Genomic DNA, 16,936 nt, shown 5'->3' with positions numbered 1-16,936 from the left:
ACCATCATCAGTGCTCTTTGACTCCCTCTCTGTCCTCTGAGAATACCTGCCTACAGCCCACCCCCACACGGACCACAGCCAATCAGCTCAGACTCAAAAACGTTACGTTTGAAGTCTTCGAGTGAAAAATTCATACAAAATAAAGCACACGCGTCCTGGTCACCTCTCGTTCAGATTACTGTAACGCTGTTCTCCCAGAAATCTCCTTAATCAGCCCCAAATGTTCCTCCACGTACCTCCAGGTGATTCTGCCGCTCGGCGACCATTCGCTCGTCCCGGTTTCCAAACAGCTTCTTTGGCGGGAAATCGAGAGCGGCGAGCTGAAACAGACAGAGTTCAGAGACGATCACCTGGCGCCAGAACACTGAGTATAAAGGTATAAGCTAGCCTCTTCATCAGGACGTCTCTGTGACCAATCTGTAAGGCTGAACCTGGACTGAGACCAGGTGAGCTCAGGTGACTGTGGAGCACCGTTTGGTCTTTCAGGTGTGCTTCTGCTGCTGCACCAGTCCCTCACCACAAAGACTCAAACCAGCAACTTTCAGATGATCCTTTAATGATCTGTGTTTCAGTATTAAGTTACGAGCCAGATGCGTCATCAGTGTCCTGTGGGCTACGCTGTAGAGCTGAAGGTTTTCACTCTTCTCGTTAATCGTGGTCACAGTTTCTGATGATGAACTCAGTGTGCACCAAGCTCAGGCTGCTTGAAACACAGTGTTTTTCTACTCTGGGATCTGGATAAAGTCACTGAGAGCTGGCTTGAAGTGGGTGGAGCTAAAGCAGACAGAGGCTGAACTGAGATAAAGGGTTTGAGAAGCTTTGGGGCTTCGACTCGGAGTTCGATCTGTCTGAGAGCAGCACTCACAGCCCAAACCGTGATCTAGGTAACGTTCTGGGCGTCTCTCGTCATTCTTCCGACTCAAACACAGAAACGTTTTTCTGCTGCTTTGATCTGTAAACTGTTCTAAAAGCTGGTGACGTGTCTCACCTCTGGATATTTTAACTTCAGGCTCTTGTGCATTTCCCGGAAGCGGCTGTAGCGTCTGAACACCGTCCACGTCTCGTCCATCACAGTGATCTGACCAAAGAGAAGCACATGAACATCGAGATGATGGACACCAAATCTGAGCTCGCTGATCTACTCAGCCATTCTACAAGAATGACACATCTGGATACCAGTGGAGATGGACCACCAGTTTACTTGACTTATTGGTGACGAGTCAGAAAGTGCACGAGTCTGTCATTTCACCACTTTAAGTGAAGGCGAGCAACAGATCCAAGCGGGCGTGGCCTGAGAGAAGCTCTGCTCAACTTCGAGGTGAGCGACTGAAGCAACTACCAATGAGAGTGCAGGACACTGTAAATACGTTAGAGGGTTACCAAGGCAACCAGACCCTGGAACCTCTAAAAGCAAGGAGTGAATCGCTTCCAGCGTGGAGGCAACTTTAGTGACGGCGGTGGCTCCCGTGTCGACTTTGGCCCGTGGCGATGGTGCTGTGCAGACTGCGATCAAACGACGGTTTCATGTAAACAGCTGAGCTTTTAATCAGAAATGTAGTTATTAACAAACGCGCTACGAGCAACCGTTTACCCCCGTGCATCGTTGCTAACCGCAGTAATTCAAAGAACACGCACAGAGCGTGCAAGTCAAAGATGTAACTCAAATTCTTCTAAAGTTCAAATTTCAGAAAGAAACAAAGTAAGAAATGAAAATTGTGGACTTTGGCAGCGTCTTCGGCGTCACTTTGTTCTTGTATTTGTTTGGTAGCAGACAGAGACACATTATTTACTTCATACTGACGCCAACGCACCACATCTGGACTTCAGACTTGTTGGTTTGAAGGTGTGAGCCCTCCTGTGAATGTTAGAGAGAAGGCAAAAACAAAGTGGATGTGCGACTGAGGCAAATCATATAAAGCGCTTTGAGTGCTCAGAGTAGGAAAGTGCTGATTAAGAACCCGTCAATTTAGCATTTAGTTTCTCATGGCCGTCGCCCAGGTTCCCCCTGTGAGCCCTGCCCCTAACGCCGGTTCACCAGAACACACCTGCCCTGGTCTTTGAAAGTTGTTCTATGAACTCTTGACAATAAACGTTCTGACCTGCTTCATAAACACAGAGTGAGGGTTGCAGGTCGTCACAGCTTCAGGGTTTAAGCAGCCAACCCATGACCCTGACACTGTACATGTGTACCTAATAAAATGCACAAGCAGTGCAGACGCAAGCATGAAATCTCAGTTTTAACATGCATTTAGATAGAATCTGTGATTGGACTCACCTTCACCTCAAACTCAAAGTGCTCGTCCTTCCCCTGCCCGCGGAGAACGTAACGAGGAATGCTAAGTTTAACAGGCTCCTGGAGGCCGCCACAGCTCGTCCCAGGAGGACGAGACACCAAGTGCTGGACAGGAAGTCGTTGAAAAAGAGAAGGAAAAAAGAAGCGGAGGGTAAAAGGCTGACTCGGAAAATTACAATCAGGAAATTGTTCATTTACAAACCCGTTATAGCCAAAAACCTCCAAACAAATCAGAAATCAAACCAAAACTTTATTACTCGGTCAGCATCCCAACATCATGTCTCTGCAAAGAAATTACACATGAAGTAATATGAACATGGAAGCCACTCCTCTACAGTCTACATGGTGCATGTACACTGGCCACAAACAAATCATTCGACGAATAAACAGCTACATTTCTGTATCATCAAAGTTAAAAAGTTTACAATTTTATTAAAAAAATAGAAAAATACTTCAAGATGACGCACCTTTTAAGGTCCAATTTATTAATTAGAATTCATGTAACATCTTAAAATAAATAAGGTGTCTGATTGTGGACAAACACGAGATAGGCACACTGTGTCCAGGTAATGCTGGGCTTCAGGTGCACAGGTGATTAATCAGAGTCTGAGCTTCAGAGGAGCAGCCAAAGCATAATTTCCAGGATTCACACGGACCTCGATCAGAAGGAAGGTCGGCCGCGCCACGTCTGAACTGCACCTCTCTCTTCACGGTTTGCGATTTGGGCTTCATAAAAACAAAGTCTACCACCACGCAGGTGTCGGTCTTCTTCACGAGCAGGCACCTGATGTCAGAACGCTTGCGGAGTTTGACTCCTTGAAACTGTGGGTGGGTGGGGACCAGACTGGATCCCCGCGGCACTGGATGAAAGACGCCATCCTCTCGGAGAAGAGCTACGTGGGTGTCCGTCAGGAGGAACTGGGAGATGGTGTCCCCGTGCACACAGGTAGAGTTCTTGACTTTGACGCTGGTGTAGAGCAGGGGACGGACATTAGCAAGCGAAGGTTTGCCGGGACCATCCATGTTCCCGTGGATGATGTAGAGCAAGTCGGCGAGGACGCGCTTAAATCTGGAAGTGATGTGAAGCCCGCTGTCAAGGATGACGTCAGGAACTCTTGAAGTCCAATCCAGAGAGATTACCATTAGGTCGGCAGAGAGCAACGGCTGACGTTCGGTCTCTTCAGGGATCTTCTCAGGAAAGAGAGCATTCAGCAGAGCCCTGCAGAAGTCCTGAGTAAGCTCTTTGCTGTACGTGAAGATAGCTAGGACGGTGTCTTCGGTGCAGCCTGTTAGGCGGATGTGCTGCCCTGCCAGACTTATCTGGACTTCCCGGATTTCTTGGAGTTTAAAGCGGTGAAAAATAGTCAACATGTTTGTAGAATCCGTCCTCGCTGAGAGAATGATTAAGTCAGTCTCTGACAAAAGCAGACAGGCGGGTTTTGGGATGGGTTTCTTACAGTTAGCCGCTCTGAGCCAAAACACACTCAAAACCTTGCCAAAATTCTCCCGAGGAGCCAGAGATTCCAGCTCTTCCAGGATCCTCTGGGATGAAAATGTCTGTAGCTCAGACAAAACAGCCGGAAGCTCGACCAGCCTCTGATGAAACACTTCTGGACTGGTAACTCTCGAAGAGGACACGGATCCTTCAGGCCAACCAGAGATGTTCGGGATCGGCGGAGCTCCGCGATTCTGTGGGAGCCTCAGCACACAATCCTTCGACAGATCCACCGAAGTGCCTTTGTGCTCGGCTGCGATTGAAGGATTTGGCTCTTGGTGAAGCCGTGTTTGATGAATCAGCGGCAGCTCTTTGGATATCGTGCTCACGTACTGAGGGAGGACAACCTTCATGTCGCCTGCTTGAACGTTTCGAATGATGTCCCGTGTGCCCTGAAGCTTTCTACCAGCATCTTTACACACCTCGGACAGTTTGTCAGCAAAGTAGCCGAAGACAAAGCTCTTATTGGCTGTCACTTTCTCTGCTTCTGCATCCAGTTCTGGTTTTGTTTGACCAATAAAGGATCCCATCATCTGCTGCTGACTTACTTGTAACCACTGAACCACTGAACTGATGTAACCACTGTTAAAGCTGCGTGACTTTGAGGAATGATCAGTGGGCGGTTTCGTCTCGCCTGCTCTCCCTGAATCACATGTTTGGGATTCAACCTTTTCCTCCGAGTTAGAAAACGAGCGTCCATCGTGAACCTCCTGCTTTTCACCACGATCATCGTCAACACAGCAGGTGGAATCACTTCCATCAGATCTGTTGCTGTGCTGGTCTGGGTGCACTTCTTGCTCAATTTTGTGTTCGGCGTTCAAACAGTTGAGGTCACAAACTGCTCGGCCCACTTCTCCTTTGCTGAGGTCATTGTTTTCAGGAACTTCCACTTTTTCAATGTCTGTAGACTTTTGCGTTTCTTCTCTTTGAATCTGTACGAGACCACGTTCTGGTTCCTCTGACATGTTTTTGTGGACATTAGGACAGACTGCCTCAAACTCCAGGGAATGCTGGAAGCTAGACCCTCTGGCTCTCTGTGTGCACAAGGGGGGGGAGTGGAGTCCGTGACTAAGGTGGAGGCTCTAGGAATTATGCTGAAGTTCATAATCCACCCACTGAGAATTACAGTTCCTCCAATCACCAGGTGCACAGGTGGGATGTAAGTGATTTAAATCAATAAGGTGAAAGTTTGTCATGCAAATTAAATTGACAAGTGCACGAAAACTTCTTTCCGAAAGGTTTGAAACTCAAACACAGGCAGAAAAGCATTTGCAAACAGTTCACTTTCAGGGGCAAAGGTCGTCAGCTCATCTCAGCTTTGACTAAAATCATCTGCAAATACTGTTTTACCCAAGTTTGCACAGTTTGAAAGGAAAGACGTTTGGATACTCTGATCATTTCTGCTTCCCATGCTTTGGTTGACCATCATAAAGCAGAGAGTGAGCTTTCCGTTCTCCCAAAAATACAAAGATAAACCAGCTGCAGGGTTTCCCTATGATGTTTAAGCTGAAACTGGTTTAACTGGTACCAACTCCTACTCTAGGATTACATGCACAACGCAGTCTTCTAAAAAAAGGTTCAGCCAGCAAAGCTAGCTGACACGAAGCTAAAGTGGCCAGCAGGGGGCGACTCATCTAGCTGGAATCTTCTCCTACACTTGTACAGTTTTATCGTCTCAGTTTCTGGTTTCAGGAGGTTCGTTTTAGACGCTGAGAATCAGTCAGGGCTGATTCTGGGCGGGTCTAAACTGTGACGGACAGCTGTGAACCTACGAGCTCGGTCATCACATCTGGTTTCAAAAGACCAAGATGGAAACAGCAAGAATGCTCCGTCTGAGGCTCAAAAATAAATACGTTCATTGATTCATTTAAAAAACTAACCGAGGTGGTCTACGTCCATCTTTTATATAGTGAGTATGAACAGAACTACAGGTGAGCATCTGAAGTGTCAAACTGTATTGACATGAAGCCTGCTTCGCGTTAAAGTGAAAGGATCTTCCAGGGAACACAGACCTCTGAGGACACGCCCAGTTTTGGCGACACCGTGTGATCTTCTATATTTCACTAAGCCAAGCTGGCGACGACAGGGTTAAAAAAGATAAACACTAATCCCTCGAACCCTCAGCTGAACCTCTGGGTTAAACGCTGCAGCTGGAACATTCGGAGCTTCTCTGTTTGTCATCGAACATTTAAAGAGAAAGCCCATTCTCTGTCTCCTTTCAAATTAAAAGCATATTTATCACCTCAGGATAGTCTGATTAAATTAAGGGCATGCATGAGGCACATCTGGAACACGATGCAGAGATAAAGAACCGCGCCTTAATAACGCGGCAGGATTCGACCCTGGTCTTACCTGATACTTGAGCTTCCTCGGATTAATGTTCGGGAGCTTTTCATCCTCCTGAAAACAATAAAAATAAACTTCAGTGTCTCCAAACATAATGTGGACAAAGTAAAAAGCATCGTGTTCGTTCATAGTCATTATTTATGATGACAGGAAATAAACCCAGGATAAATGAAAGCCAGGGAGAGAGGAAATCAAAGCACATCTGGGGACTCGTGCAGATTAGAGAGCAGGAAAAGTCTGATGGTGGGAATGAAGGCTGGAGGATCCTGGTCTTACCTCATCTGTCAATCTAACAGAGCTACAGTCGCTAACCTCCTCCTCCTCCTGCAGGGTCAAAGAGCTAAACATCAGTTCTACAGAGAAAACCTGGATTTATTCATCCGAACTTTACTGGAGACGACAGCAAGAAGCAAACACTACAAACTCTGCAGCAACACAATCCCTCAATGTTTAATCACACGACAGAAAACACATGCTGGAGAGCAGCGTGGAGACCCAGACCGTCACACACACACACACACGCACGCACGCACGCACACACGCACGCACGTGCGTGCGTGTGTGCGTGTGTGTGTGCGTGCGTGCGTGCGTGTGTGTGTGTAAAAGCTGAATGAATCAGCCTGAAGGTCAGTGGTTACTCTGAAAACGAGCAGTGGGGATGAAGCGCCTCGAGGCGCCTGGATCAGATTTGTGCAACAACCCAATCAGAGGACGTGTCGTGTCCCCGGTGCTCGGCAGGTTAAATGTGGGCTGTGATGAAGAGTGTGGTGCCTCTTACTCGCAGTGATTCTGTGGACAGAGACAGATCCATGCTGCTGCCGTTCAGGAGGTTCATCTTGCGTAGCCGCCGCTGGACTTCCTCTTCGATGTAGGCGTTTATCCTGCAGGGCGCACACACACACACACAGACACACACAGTGAACACGGGGAGGCGGTCCTTGCAGAGTGAGGCGGGGCTTGGTGTGGCGTACCTGTCGTCGGACAGCGGCAGCAGCGTGTTCAGACCCTGGATGTGAGTGGCGGGCGAGCCGCCATGACCCACCCGTTCGTCGCTGCTGATGGAGTGCGTCCGGCTGGTGTCGTCGCCCTCGCTGATTCGCTGCCGCAGCTTCTGGATCTCGCGCTGCACTCTGGACACGAAACACACAGTGAGCCTTCAAAATAAAAGCCCCAGCAAGAATAAATAAAATGTGCAACTGCCGGATTAAACCGGTTCCTTTCGGAAACCGTTTCCATAGAAACCTCTGCTGGTCCAGCTCCGCCCCCGTCCTGGGGGTCCTGGCGACAGAGCTCTTGCTCCTCTGCTCCTCGGAGTCAGGCTCGAGGGAGACGCTTCGCCTCAGGGCGGAGTGCCTCCTCTCCAGCCGGGCCACGGCCTGCTCCATCGCCTCCCTCTGCTGCTTCTCCTTTGACTCCAGGATCTCCTTCTCCTTCCTCCTCACCTTCTCCTCCTGCCGCGCCACGTTGGCCGTGAACTCGTAGGTCTCCTGGAGCTGCTGGAGCTGCCGGGCGCTGTGCCAATGGAGGCTCAGCTTCTCCTCTTTGTCCTCCAGCTCCTTCTCCACCTGGAACAGCGTGTTGTCGAGCCCCGGAGATCGGTCGCAGTTCCCGTTGCCGCTGCGCTCCAGCAGCTCCGAGGCTCTCTGCTTCTCCTCGGCGAGGGCGGGGAGGAGGCCGTTGGCGAGGTTGGCGAGCTGTCGCTCCTTCAGCTGCAGCCTGTGCTCCGCCTGTCGGAGGAGCTGCTCCTCGTGGCAGACAGCGGTGGCGTCCTGCGCTCCCTTCTCCTGCGTCTCCTTCAGGTGCTGCTGGCGCTCTCTCAGGCCGTGGGTGAGGAGCAGCAGGGCGCCACGCTCGGCGGCAACCTCCTTCTCCAGGCGCTCCCTTTGCTGCCGCAGCCCCTCCTCCAGCAGGTCCAGCTCCTTCACCTGAGCCGCCTTGAAGTCGGCGTAGCGGCTCTGGGCGGCCCGCGCCTCCTCGCCAGCATCCTCCACGTCCGGCCGCTCGGCGGCCTCTTTGGCGCAGAGGAGGGCTTCTCTGATCTCTGTCAGCGCCTGCTGCTCCTCCTCCAGGCGGCGGGCGTCCTCCCGGGTCAGCAGGGCGGTGGCAGCTTCGTGTTTCTCCCTCAGCTGCTCCTCCAGCCGCCCCACCAGACTCAGCTGCTCGCGCTCCTGCTCCTCCAGCCGCCGCCGCTCCGTCTCCAGACGCACCCGCTGCTCCTCGCGCTCCCTCTTCAGCCGCTCCAGCTCGCGGTAGATCTCCGTCTGCTCTGCCGCCTCCTGGTGCCTCCGCTGCTGCTCGTCCTGCTCCTCCGCACTGTCCGCCTCGTGCTCCTGCGGCTCCTTCCGCCGTCGCCTCCGTTGGAGATCCACCTCATTGATCTCGGAGCGCCTCTCCTCCTCGAAGCGCTCCTTCTCAGCCAGGAAGTCTCGCAGCCGGCTCTCAATGTCCTGGCTGCGGCGGTGGAGGCTCTCCTCCTGGCGGAGGATCCGCTGCTGCACCTCCTCGGACTCCTTGCGCTGACTCTCCACCTCCTGCTGGAGGCGCTCCAGCTCCGCCTTCTCGCTCTGCTGCTTGGCCTCCATCTCTTTGATCAGCCTCCTGCGGGAACAAAACAAAGCAAACGTCACCCGAGCCGCCCGAGCTCCACCAATCAGAGAGCTGGTCTTCAGGTGGGCGGACACGTACCTCTTCATCTCCAGCTTCTCCAGCTCTTCTCGCTGCTGTCGCTCAAACTCCAACCTAGGAAACAACACACCTCCGTCAGCTTCCTCGGAGCGCCCAAACGCACAAACACACACAGTCGAGCGGCGGCAGCACGTCAGACAAACAGCTTGGGATGAGACGGCAGGCGGCGACACGTCTAACCTCACAGCGGGACAGAAGCAGGAAGCTGGTGAGCAAATAAACAGCATGGATGAAGCAGACAGTGAGGGTGGAGGTGAGGAGGCACGGGACGAGTCGACACACGTCTTTGGGTCAAAACGGGACAGTTAAACAGGAAGTGCACGGCTGAGTCTACCTGAGGAAGACGGGGCCCTTCTCAGTGAAGAGACTGTGAACGGGACAGGGACACAGTTACATCCTTCAATCACAGCACGACAGAAACTCCCTGCCCTCCTTTAGCTACTCCTCAGGTGTGTCAGGCGACTTCGTCTTCAGACTTATTAGAAATAACGGGCGTTCCCTCCTGGAACCGCTGGAGCTGCTTAAAATATAACATGACTGTAACAAACTGTACAGAGCGGGGTGTCGATATTCAGCCATGACTCACAGCAACGAGAAGAACGATTGGTCGGCGTCTGCGGCGCGTGGTTAAGGATCAGACCTCTGCAGAGGATGTCAGTCGAGGGCGGCGAGCTCAGCGGACGTCTCCGCGTTAGAGACGCTCGGAGAGTCGGAGAGGTGTGGCCGACCGAGCTGAGCTCACTTCAGCTGTTCCTGACTGTTTAATTACTTTAATCATCGTACGACGTGAGTAAAATTAGACGACGTGAAGTCAAAGGAGCTTGCAAAGAAAAGCGTCTGGACTTCTTTAAGTTGCTTGAAGACGTTTCACCTTCATCCGAGAAGCTTCTTCAGTTCTAAGGTCAAATGGTGGAGAGTCCCAGATATAAACCTAGTGGGAGTTTCCCCCCACAGAGGGACAAAAGGACCCCCTGATGATCCTCTAATCGCCTGAGCCAAGGTGTGAAACTGGGTGTGGGTCACAATCAGCCAGAGTTTCGGGTGTGTTCATTGTGAAACCTGGCCCCACCTTATCATGCGAATTCCTGAGGTCAGATGGCCCAGGATGTGAGTGGGTGTTAAGGCGTCTGGGGAGGATCTCAAAACTGGATTATAGATGGCATCTATAATCATCAGGGGGTCCTTTTGTCCCTCTGTGGGGGGAAACTCCCACTAGGTTTATATCTGGGACTCTCCACCATTTGACCTTAGAACTGAAGAAGCTTCTCGGATGAGAGGTGAAACGTCTTCAAGCAACTTACAGAAGTCCAGACGCTTTTCTTTGCAAGCTCCTTTGACTACGATGACCTGGATGACTGAGAACCTTCACAGACATCTAGACGACGTGAAGCACGCCGCGCTAATCTGCAGCCCTGAACTCGCTGCTGGAGCAGCCGATGACCTGCTGACTCATCAAACCTCGGTCGTCTGAGCGCTCTCACGCCGTTTGAAGTCTGTACGGCGTTATGGCGCCGTGCATCGGCTCGTGTCTAAAAGCGAGCTCAGAAACTTCCCCTGACGCTCGGACACGGCAGCGTGCGTGCAGCGCCCGTGTGGTGATGGCAGCGAGAGATCTGCAGACTGGAAGTTTGGCTGAATAATGGAGAAACAGCTTCATGCAGAGCAGCTTCCTGATGGTGTTGTTATTTTATTTAAGCTCATGGACTGAAGTAATGATAGATTCTTTCAGTGATGTAAGGCGGAGGCTCCTCCTCCATCGGGAGGAGCCGCGGCCGTCCGCTTCACACGGACTCCCACTCAGTGTGGAGGACAGAGCGAGGAGGCGCGCATGATGCAGTCACTGCTCTGTTTGCAGAGTCGCACAATCAGAAATCACAGCCTGTGCTCTCCGAGCCGACAGGTTAAAGGTCAGCTGGTGTGTGACATCATCGCTCCATCAGCAGCCACTGCATGAAGCTCCTGATGGAGCCGAGAAGTTCAAGCTGATGTTCACCCCCCTCTGTGTGCGTGTGCGTGCAGTCACCCGGGGTTGTACAGCATCACAGTGGAGAGGTTCTCGCAGGACTTGGACAGATCGGTCATGGAGAGGCTGAACGTGGAGAGAAGGCCACTCTGAAACAGGCAGACGGCGTCCTCGTGAGGTTCACCAAAGACCTTCAAACACCTTTCAACACCTAAACTGAGGCCACGCCCTCACCTTTCGTTTCTCCCGCAGCTTGGCCGCCTCCTTCGGATGGTTGAAGCGAAACATGTTGGTCCTGCCGAGCAGAATGACGGCGCCTGGAAAACAAAACCGCACACGACAGAAACGGACGACTCAAATCAGAGCGACAGAACAAAGAGCATCTCTCAGGTAAAGGTGTGTCGCCTCCGGACGGAGATCCAGGTGTCCTGGTCTGTGCACAGCGAACACGTGCTGAAGCATCACGTTACTGTGGCAACGCCCTCCATTACCTTCAGCCCTTTAAAATCTGTTTAGACAGAGCAACACGCTACAGCTGGAGACGGGCCTCACCCTGGTTGAGCTGCGACGGCGCCGTCACCTGGACTCCGTTGACCGAACACTGAGCTCCGGCGAGCGGCACCAGAGTCACCGTCCCGTTCTGGTTCTCAAACATGCAGTGCTCGCTCTCCAGGTCCAGACCGTGCAGGACTGCAGGAGGAACGAGATCACGGTCAGCAACGCCATCAGCCTCTGCACTCATCATCATTACAGTTATGACTCACTGATGTCCTGCTCTGTGGACGCGTCCTCTCTGCCCACGTAGGTCCGCCCCTCCTGCAGAAACGAGACAGAGACACGCAGTCACTGCACCCACCCCTGACGTCCAGCGGGGGCAGCGGCGAGTCAGCCGCACAGAGTGTTTACAGCGTGACACACAAACAGTTTGGTCTTCACTCCTTCATAACACCTTTACGACTCACCTGAGCTGTTTAGAGGACTGAGATTATCTGACCAATAATAACAGACCGTGCACCAAGCACTGTGATTGGATGTTAGTGGCTGGCAGGTATCCGTGTGTGGATGCAGCCTGACGGCATAAACGATCACTAATCTAAAGGTGAGTCCGGGAGCGCGCTGACCTTTAAATGGTAGAGGATGATGCCAGTGCTGAGGAGGTCGTCGTCGATGCCGATGAGGTGAGGCAGCTCGGAGTCCAGCACCACGCCGATGCCCTCTTTCCTCAGAGCGAGCGTCTCCTCCTGCAACATTTTACAACTTCAGCCACAAAAAACAAACATCTGCTCCGAGGGGGGCCGGATGGTCAACGCTCACCGCTACCTTGAGGATGTTTTGAGTCTCGTTCCATTTGTTGGTCCACTCTTTAGTCAGCTCCAAGACCTGCAAACAGCAGAGCGTCAGCTGCTTCTGCTCTCAGCTGTAAACGTAACGGCGGTCAAGCTGCCGGACGGCGTGAGACTCACCCGGGCTTCATTCTGGTGCAGCTTCTCCTCCATGCTCAGAGCGGTGGGCGAGTCCAGCAGAGCGATCTGACAAACAGAAACCACCAAGCTACTGAGCGCGCTCAGTCTGCGGCCTCGGGAACCGGACGGCTTCCTGTTTCCGAGGCCGCAGGCAACACGCATCACTTTAAAAGGCACAGAGGAAGATGCTGTAGTCCTGCACAACAACCGCCATGTTTGTAGTTCTTACCTGGTTGCCCTGGACCAACAGAGCTTTGAGCCGGGCGATTTCAGCCCGCAGTTCTCGGATCAGCCTGACGTTGGCGTCCTCGTTGATGGTGGGTTTGTTGATGATGTTCTTGGCTCGGTTGGCGTAGCGCAGAGTGCTGAGCGTCTCGCCGTAATTTACGTCGGCGGGAGAAATGGCTGAAACAGAAGGAGATTGCGTTTTCTCGGGGCGCTCTCGGACACTCGCATACGTTCACTTCGTGTTTTCTGCTCACTGGCGATCATGATGGTCTTGGAGTTTCCGCCCAGGCTGTCCTTCAGCAGCCACGTCAGCACCGAGTCTCTGTAGGGAACGAACACCGACTTCTTCTTCAGGTTGGTGTTCACGCCGCCCTGCGACATGTCGGCTGGAACGAGAAACATCCGTCAGTCAGAATGAGGATGAGGAGCGATCGGCGGCTTTAACGAGGCGCCCGACTTTGACTCCATCCCTGAAAACAAAAACTGAAGCACTGATGACACAACGGAAACAAAATCTAAGATTAAAAACAGTTAACCCCGCCCCTGAAGTCAAACCGCTCCTGACCTAAAGCAGAGATGACGTTGCCCAGGGTGACCAGCGACTTGTTGATGTTCCCGCCCTCCTTCAGTCGGACGCCGGTGGCTCCAGTGGCGTCGGCTCGCTCGCTGCCGGCCAGATCGACCAGGTGGATCTTACTGAGGGTTTCGCTGGGCATCTCGGCATCGAACTTGGCCTACAAGGGTCGAGCAGCAAAAGCAAACAATCACCATCCGTGAACGTTTACACGACATCCACGGCCATCACTTTGAAGCACGGAGATCATTTCAGAGCTCTCGTGGTTCTTCTCTCGCTCGCGGCTTGTTTTCGTGTCACGTCTCTCGAATTATTGGTAAAAATATTCGTATGAAAATCGTCGAGCTCAGCCGAGTACTTCCTCTGCTGACTTCTTTATGATGGCGTGGAACCCGTGACCGTCGCTGACCTGTGTGAAGTTGATGGTGAAGATGGCGTGCGAGCGGCTGCTGACATCGTTCATGCCGGTGCTGGCGGTGGTGCGGTTGATGTTTCCGGCCTCCATCAGCTCCTCCACGTCGCCGTAGTTCTGCACCAGGTGTTTGGACAGATCTGAGGTCAGGAGGGAAAACACGCCGAGCTCAGAGAAGACGATCGTATCAAAGATCGGAAGAGCGAGCGCGGGCTGTGTGACGTGGACGTGGTGAGGCTGATGGGTAACACCTTGACCCCCAGCCCCGCCCCCCAAGAATCATCAAAAAAGAACGAAACTCTGCATCAGCGGTTCAGGGGCACCGGACATAAAGGTTTTACCTTCCACGTAGGGCCCGCCTTTCGGGTGCTCCCTGACCCTCAGGTTGTAGGTCTGAGTGGACTTCCTCCTCAGCAGGTCTCTGACCCTCTCGTTGTAGATCTCCAGGTAGCTGAGGACACAAGCACAAACGTGAAAGCAGCCTTTCTGGCTGGACCCTCGCGTGCTCGAGTCGGACTCTCACCTGACTTCTGTGCGAAACGAAGCTTCGTCCCATCGAGTGGCCTCCGAGATCCGACTGAACAAACCCTCACAGATCCTCGGGATCAGGCCGGCGTCGCCCTAAACCGAGACCACAGACATCAGATCGGCCGGCTGAGCTTTCATCTACATCGGGGTGGGGAACTCCAGGCCTCGAGGGCCGGCATCCTGCAGGTTTTAGGTCCTGAGTCACATGATTAGTTCATTACCAGGACGCATCTAAAACCTGCATCACACCGGCCCTGGAGGCCTGGAGTTCCCCACCCCTGATCTACACCATCGTCGTGCTCCGTCACAACACGCTCGGAGCGTTCAGCTCGTGGTGAACACGAAGGAACCTCGGAGCACGTCTGAAGGAACGGCAGAGCGTCGATCCCGGCAAACAACTGAGTAATCTGCCAATCGGCAGCAGCTTCAGCGCTCGAGGTGTTTTTGAGTAAAATACATGCAGTCAGTTTAAAGTGGAGCACACTTCGGCGGTCTCACCGGCGCTCCCATCATGGTGTAGGACTTCCCGGAGCCCGTCTGACCATAGGCGAAGACGCAGGCGTTGTAGCCCTCGAACGCCGCCTTCAGCACGTCGGAGCCCAAATCTTTGAAAACCTGCGAGTGAAAGAGAACAAATGAGGTTGTATTTCTTCTTTGTGACACCACGGAGGCGGAGTCAATACGACGGGCTGCAGCGCGTGACCCGCTCACCTTTTCCTGAGAGACGAAGGTGGCGCTCTTACAGTCCATCGAGTCGTAGGAGAAGTCGTACGTGAAGGTTTTGGTGTGCTCCCTCACCGAGTCGCCGAGGACGCCATCGGAGATCTGAACCAATCACAGCTCAGAGGTTACAAACAGAGCGGTGAGCCCGTTTTCCTGATATTCTGACAAATGAGAGCGCTACCTTCAGGTTGGTGATGGAGGTTTTGGTTCCTTCCATCTCGATGATGCACTTTGCCATCAGATCCTTCTCCCTGAAAAACACCACAAAGCTTCACAGAGCGAACAGGACGACCCTTTACCTTCAGGTAGAACGCTGCCAACGGCAACGCTGTCAGATGTTTGTTACCATAGTTACACAGATGATAAACAGGCTGTCAGTGAAAACCAGACGTAGAGACTCGTATATGAAATCATCTCCTCCAGGTCAGCCTCGTACACCCTCCACTGCTATCCTGCTGCACCTACTGCACCTGCTGCACCTACTGCACCTGCTGCACCTGCTGCACCTGCTGCACGCCTCACAGAGCAGCGCTGAGCACGCAGCGTCTGAACTCATATAAAAGAAGAAACTGAACCGATAATCTAAGAAACGCTTGGAAACACTTTAAAATCTGCCGTTTGCCCACAACAACAACAACAACAGAGGAGGAGGGGCTTGTTTGTTTAAATAAATTTGAATATGTAAATATTAAATTTTTTTCTGTGCTGTTTTTTTGCTGATACGACCACAGAAGCTTCTCTGTGGATAAACACCACACACAGTGTCTCACACACACACGCACACACACACGCACGCACGCACACATGCACGCACGCACACGCACGCACGCACGCGCGCGTGTGACACTGTGTGCGTGCGTGTGTGCGCGCACGCACGCACGCACGCACACAGTGTCACACTCCCACAGACACACACACGCTGCGACTTCCTGATGTTTTCTCACTCAGGTGTGTTTTATCTCTGCAGGTTGTGTAACTCTGTTTACTCTCACACTGAAGCAGTCACATGACCGGAGATCGAGTTAACACAAACACACCAGACCGGAGCTAAAAAGACAAAAGGGTCAAAGGTCAGTGGATCATGGGACTGTGAAACGTGTTATTAACTCTGTCAGTGCGCCCCAGGGTGGCTGTGGCTACAATGTAGCTGCCATCACCACTGTGTGGATGACTGGATATGTAAAGCGCTTTGGGGTCCTTAGGGACGAGTAAAGCGCTATATAAATACAGGCCATTTACCATTTAACCTGCGCCGTGGTTACTTCACACGGATGAATCTTTTTCTCAGGCTTCCTCTGTGTGAACGCTCCGTGCACCTTGTGCTCTCACACTGATGTCATTCTCATCTTACTCAGATTTTATTTTGAAATGCTCACATTAGTAAGAAGTTCAGGATGTTGCTTCATTCTTAGCAGATTGAAACAATAATCTCTCATTTCTGCTGTAATCTCAGACTGACAGCACACAGATCCAGCAGCAGGAACCACACTCGGCGCTGCGAACATGAATAAATACTTAGATCAGAAAGCTGATTATTGGCTTAAACTCGGAGTTAAAGCTTCCAGCCTGGAGCTGAAGCAGTGAAATAAACAGGGCGAGCTGCAGGGCCGTAACCTGCTGCGGGCCCCCGAGCAGCCCCGACATTAACGTCAAGGTCGTCCTTTCATAAACACCTGGAAACCTGCACTACAGAACCAGGCTTCCACACGTTGTCACATCCACCAAATGTTTCCATTGGACGGATTCAGGTAAACACGTTAATAATGTGTACCTGGTCATGAGGTCAGAGACACCAGCACACAGTCCAGGTTCACACATTTGTGTGTGTTTGTGTGTGATGTGAGGTTTCTCAGACGCCCGTCAGCAAAACCACAAATGACGAGTTTAAAGCTGATTTTATATCCACACACACACACAGCGCACGGACCTCTCAGTTTCACCGTCACTAACACAACATTTATGCCTGGAGGTGTATGACACACAACACTTCAGTTCCCAGTGAAGGTGCAGGTTTTTGTTTTGAATGACAAATTCTCTGGAGACTGATGACATCACTTCCTGTTTCTAAACGACTCTGCAGAGTCTGAAAGGATGCGTGAGAATATTCCAACAAAGGACAGTCAGTTTGGCGCCTCTGGGCCTCCGTACATTAGAGAGGACCTGTGTGTCTTTGTAATCTTTCAATGAGCACTCTGACAGGTGTGGATTTTTCTCACCCCGCCCTGC

General features: G+C 52.1%; 1 protein-coding gene across 7 annotated transcripts in view; it reads right to left on the bottom strand.

The window, feature by feature from the left end:
* kif16ba (kinesin family member 16Ba) overlaps positions 1 to 16,936 on the bottom strand; it is a 45,102-nt gene that overhangs the window by 3,404 nt on the left and 24,762 nt on the right. The window contains exons 3-29 of one of the 7 annotated variants that reach the window (XM_085278198.1): positions 14,892 to 14,961; positions 14,699 to 14,812; positions 14,486 to 14,602; positions 13,983 to 14,080; positions 13,801 to 13,910; positions 13,457 to 13,599; positions 13,039 to 13,207; positions 12,728 to 12,859; positions 12,475 to 12,650; positions 12,246 to 12,311; positions 12,103 to 12,162; positions 11,904 to 12,023; positions 11,547 to 11,598; positions 11,335 to 11,472; positions 11,017 to 11,099; positions 10,843 to 10,931; positions 9,154 to 9,186; positions 8,820 to 8,873; positions 7,377 to 8,732; positions 7,106 to 7,264; positions 6,913 to 7,015; positions 6,411 to 6,458; positions 6,141 to 6,188; positions 2,904 to 4,822; positions 2,276 to 2,402; positions 989 to 1,078; positions 237 to 320 (exon numbers count right to left, since the gene is read on the bottom strand). In XM_085278198.1, the coding sequence (XP_085134324.1) occupies positions 237 to 320; positions 989 to 1,078; positions 2,276 to 2,402; positions 2,904 to 4,822; positions 6,141 to 6,188; positions 6,411 to 6,458; positions 6,913 to 7,015; positions 7,106 to 7,264; positions 7,377 to 8,732; positions 8,820 to 8,873; positions 9,154 to 9,186; positions 10,843 to 10,931; positions 11,017 to 11,099; positions 11,335 to 11,472; positions 11,547 to 11,598; positions 11,904 to 12,023; positions 12,103 to 12,162; positions 12,246 to 12,311; positions 12,475 to 12,650; positions 12,728 to 12,859; positions 13,039 to 13,207; positions 13,457 to 13,599; positions 13,801 to 13,910; positions 13,983 to 14,080; positions 14,486 to 14,602; positions 14,699 to 14,812; positions 14,892 to 14,961 (5,758 nt within the window). The other 6 variants (XM_085278196.1, XM_085278197.1, XM_085278199.1 and 3 more) reach the window with 6 other exon arrangements.

The sequence above is a fragment of the Mchenga conophoros genome, linkage group LG6 (assembly GCF_057382185.1).
Source record: "Mchenga conophoros isolate Kocher_MC1m ecotype Shallow Benthic linkage group LG6, M_conophoros_male_GT1.1, whole genome shotgun sequence".
NCBI lineage: Eukaryota > Metazoa > Chordata > Actinopteri > Cichliformes > Cichlidae > Mchenga > Mchenga conophoros.
Note: the sequence above shows the minus strand (reverse complement) of the source record. Positions and strands in the feature narration are given on the sequence as shown.